This window comes from Geospiza fortis, unplaced genomic scaffold, assembly GCF_000277835.1.
Source record: "Geospiza fortis unplaced genomic scaffold, GeoFor_1.0 scaffold61, whole genome shotgun sequence".
Classification (NCBI taxonomy): Eukaryota; Metazoa; Chordata; class Aves; order Passeriformes; family Thraupidae; genus Geospiza; species Geospiza fortis.
The window spans coordinates 1,651,949-1,653,004 of NW_005054430.1; the positions used below are offsets into that span (position 1 = coordinate 1,651,949).

Consider the following 1,056-nt stretch of genomic DNA (forward strand, 5'->3'; position numbering starts at 1 on the left):
CACATTCCCATTTCTGACCCCATTTCTGATCCCACACTCCCATTTCTGACCCCATTTCTGACCCCACATTCCCATTTCTGACCCCATTTCTGACCTCACATTCCCATTTCTGACCCCACACTCCCGTTTGTGACCCCATTTGTGACCCCATTTCTGACCCCACACTCCCGTTTCTGACCCCACATTCCCATTTGTGACCCCATTTGTGACCCCACACTCCCGTTTGTGACCCCATTTGTGACCCCACACTCCCATTTCTGACCCCATTTGTGACCCCACACTCCCGTTTGTGACCCCATTTGTGACCCCACACTCCCGTTTGTGACCCCATTTGTGACCCCGCGCTGCCGCTGTCCGCAGAGACGCCGCTGAGCCTGGCGCAGCTGTGCCGCGTCACCGTGCGCCGCGCCGCCGGCCAGCGCGGCCTGCACAAGATCTCCAAGCTCCAGATCCCGCCCCGGCTCATCCAGTACCTCTCCTACAACTGACAGAGCCAGGAGGAACCTGCAAAACCCCGGGAGAAACCTGGAAAACCCCAGGAGAAACCCCACAGCGTCGGAGGATTCCTCCTTCTGTTCTACCTCCCCCCCAAATCCCCGCTTTAATTGAATTCCGGGCACTGCTGTCAGTAGGATCTGTCGGGAGCTCCTCTTTTCCGTGACTTTTCTTGGAATGGCCCAGGTGGGATTTCGGCCTCCCCCAGGTGGCATTCCCTGATTTCCCTGGATTTCCTCTGGGCCATCCAGCCAGGGGGGAGGGAAATGGGATAACTGTGCAGTGGGAATCATTCCAGGCGGGAATTCCGTGCTCTGGAGCGCCTCTGATCCCACTTTGATCCCGTTTTTCCCTGCACAGACCCCTCTGATCCCACTTTGATCCTGTTTTTCCCTGCACAGACCCTTCTGATCCCATTTTTCCCTGCAGGGACCCCTCTAATCCCATTTCTGATCCCAGTTTTTCCATTTTTATCCCATTTTTCCCTGCACAGACCCCTCTGATCCCATTTTTATCTCATTTTTCACATTTTTATCCTGGTTTTTCCCATTTTTATCCCAT

General features: G+C 54.8%; 1 protein-coding gene across 1 annotated transcript in view; it reads left to right on the top strand.

The window, feature by feature from the left end:
* Positions 1 to 631, top strand: part of ASB13 (ankyrin repeat and SOCS box containing 13) — an 11,427-nt gene extending 10,796 nt beyond the window's left edge. The window contains exon 3 of the mRNA XM_005426973.3: positions 361 to 631. Coding sequence (XP_005427030.3) covers positions 361 to 488 — 128 coding nt within the window. The 3' untranslated portion in view covers positions 489 to 631. The remainder of the gene's footprint in view (positions 1 to 360) is intronic.
* The last annotated feature ends 425 nt before the right edge of the window (positions 632 to 1,056 follow it).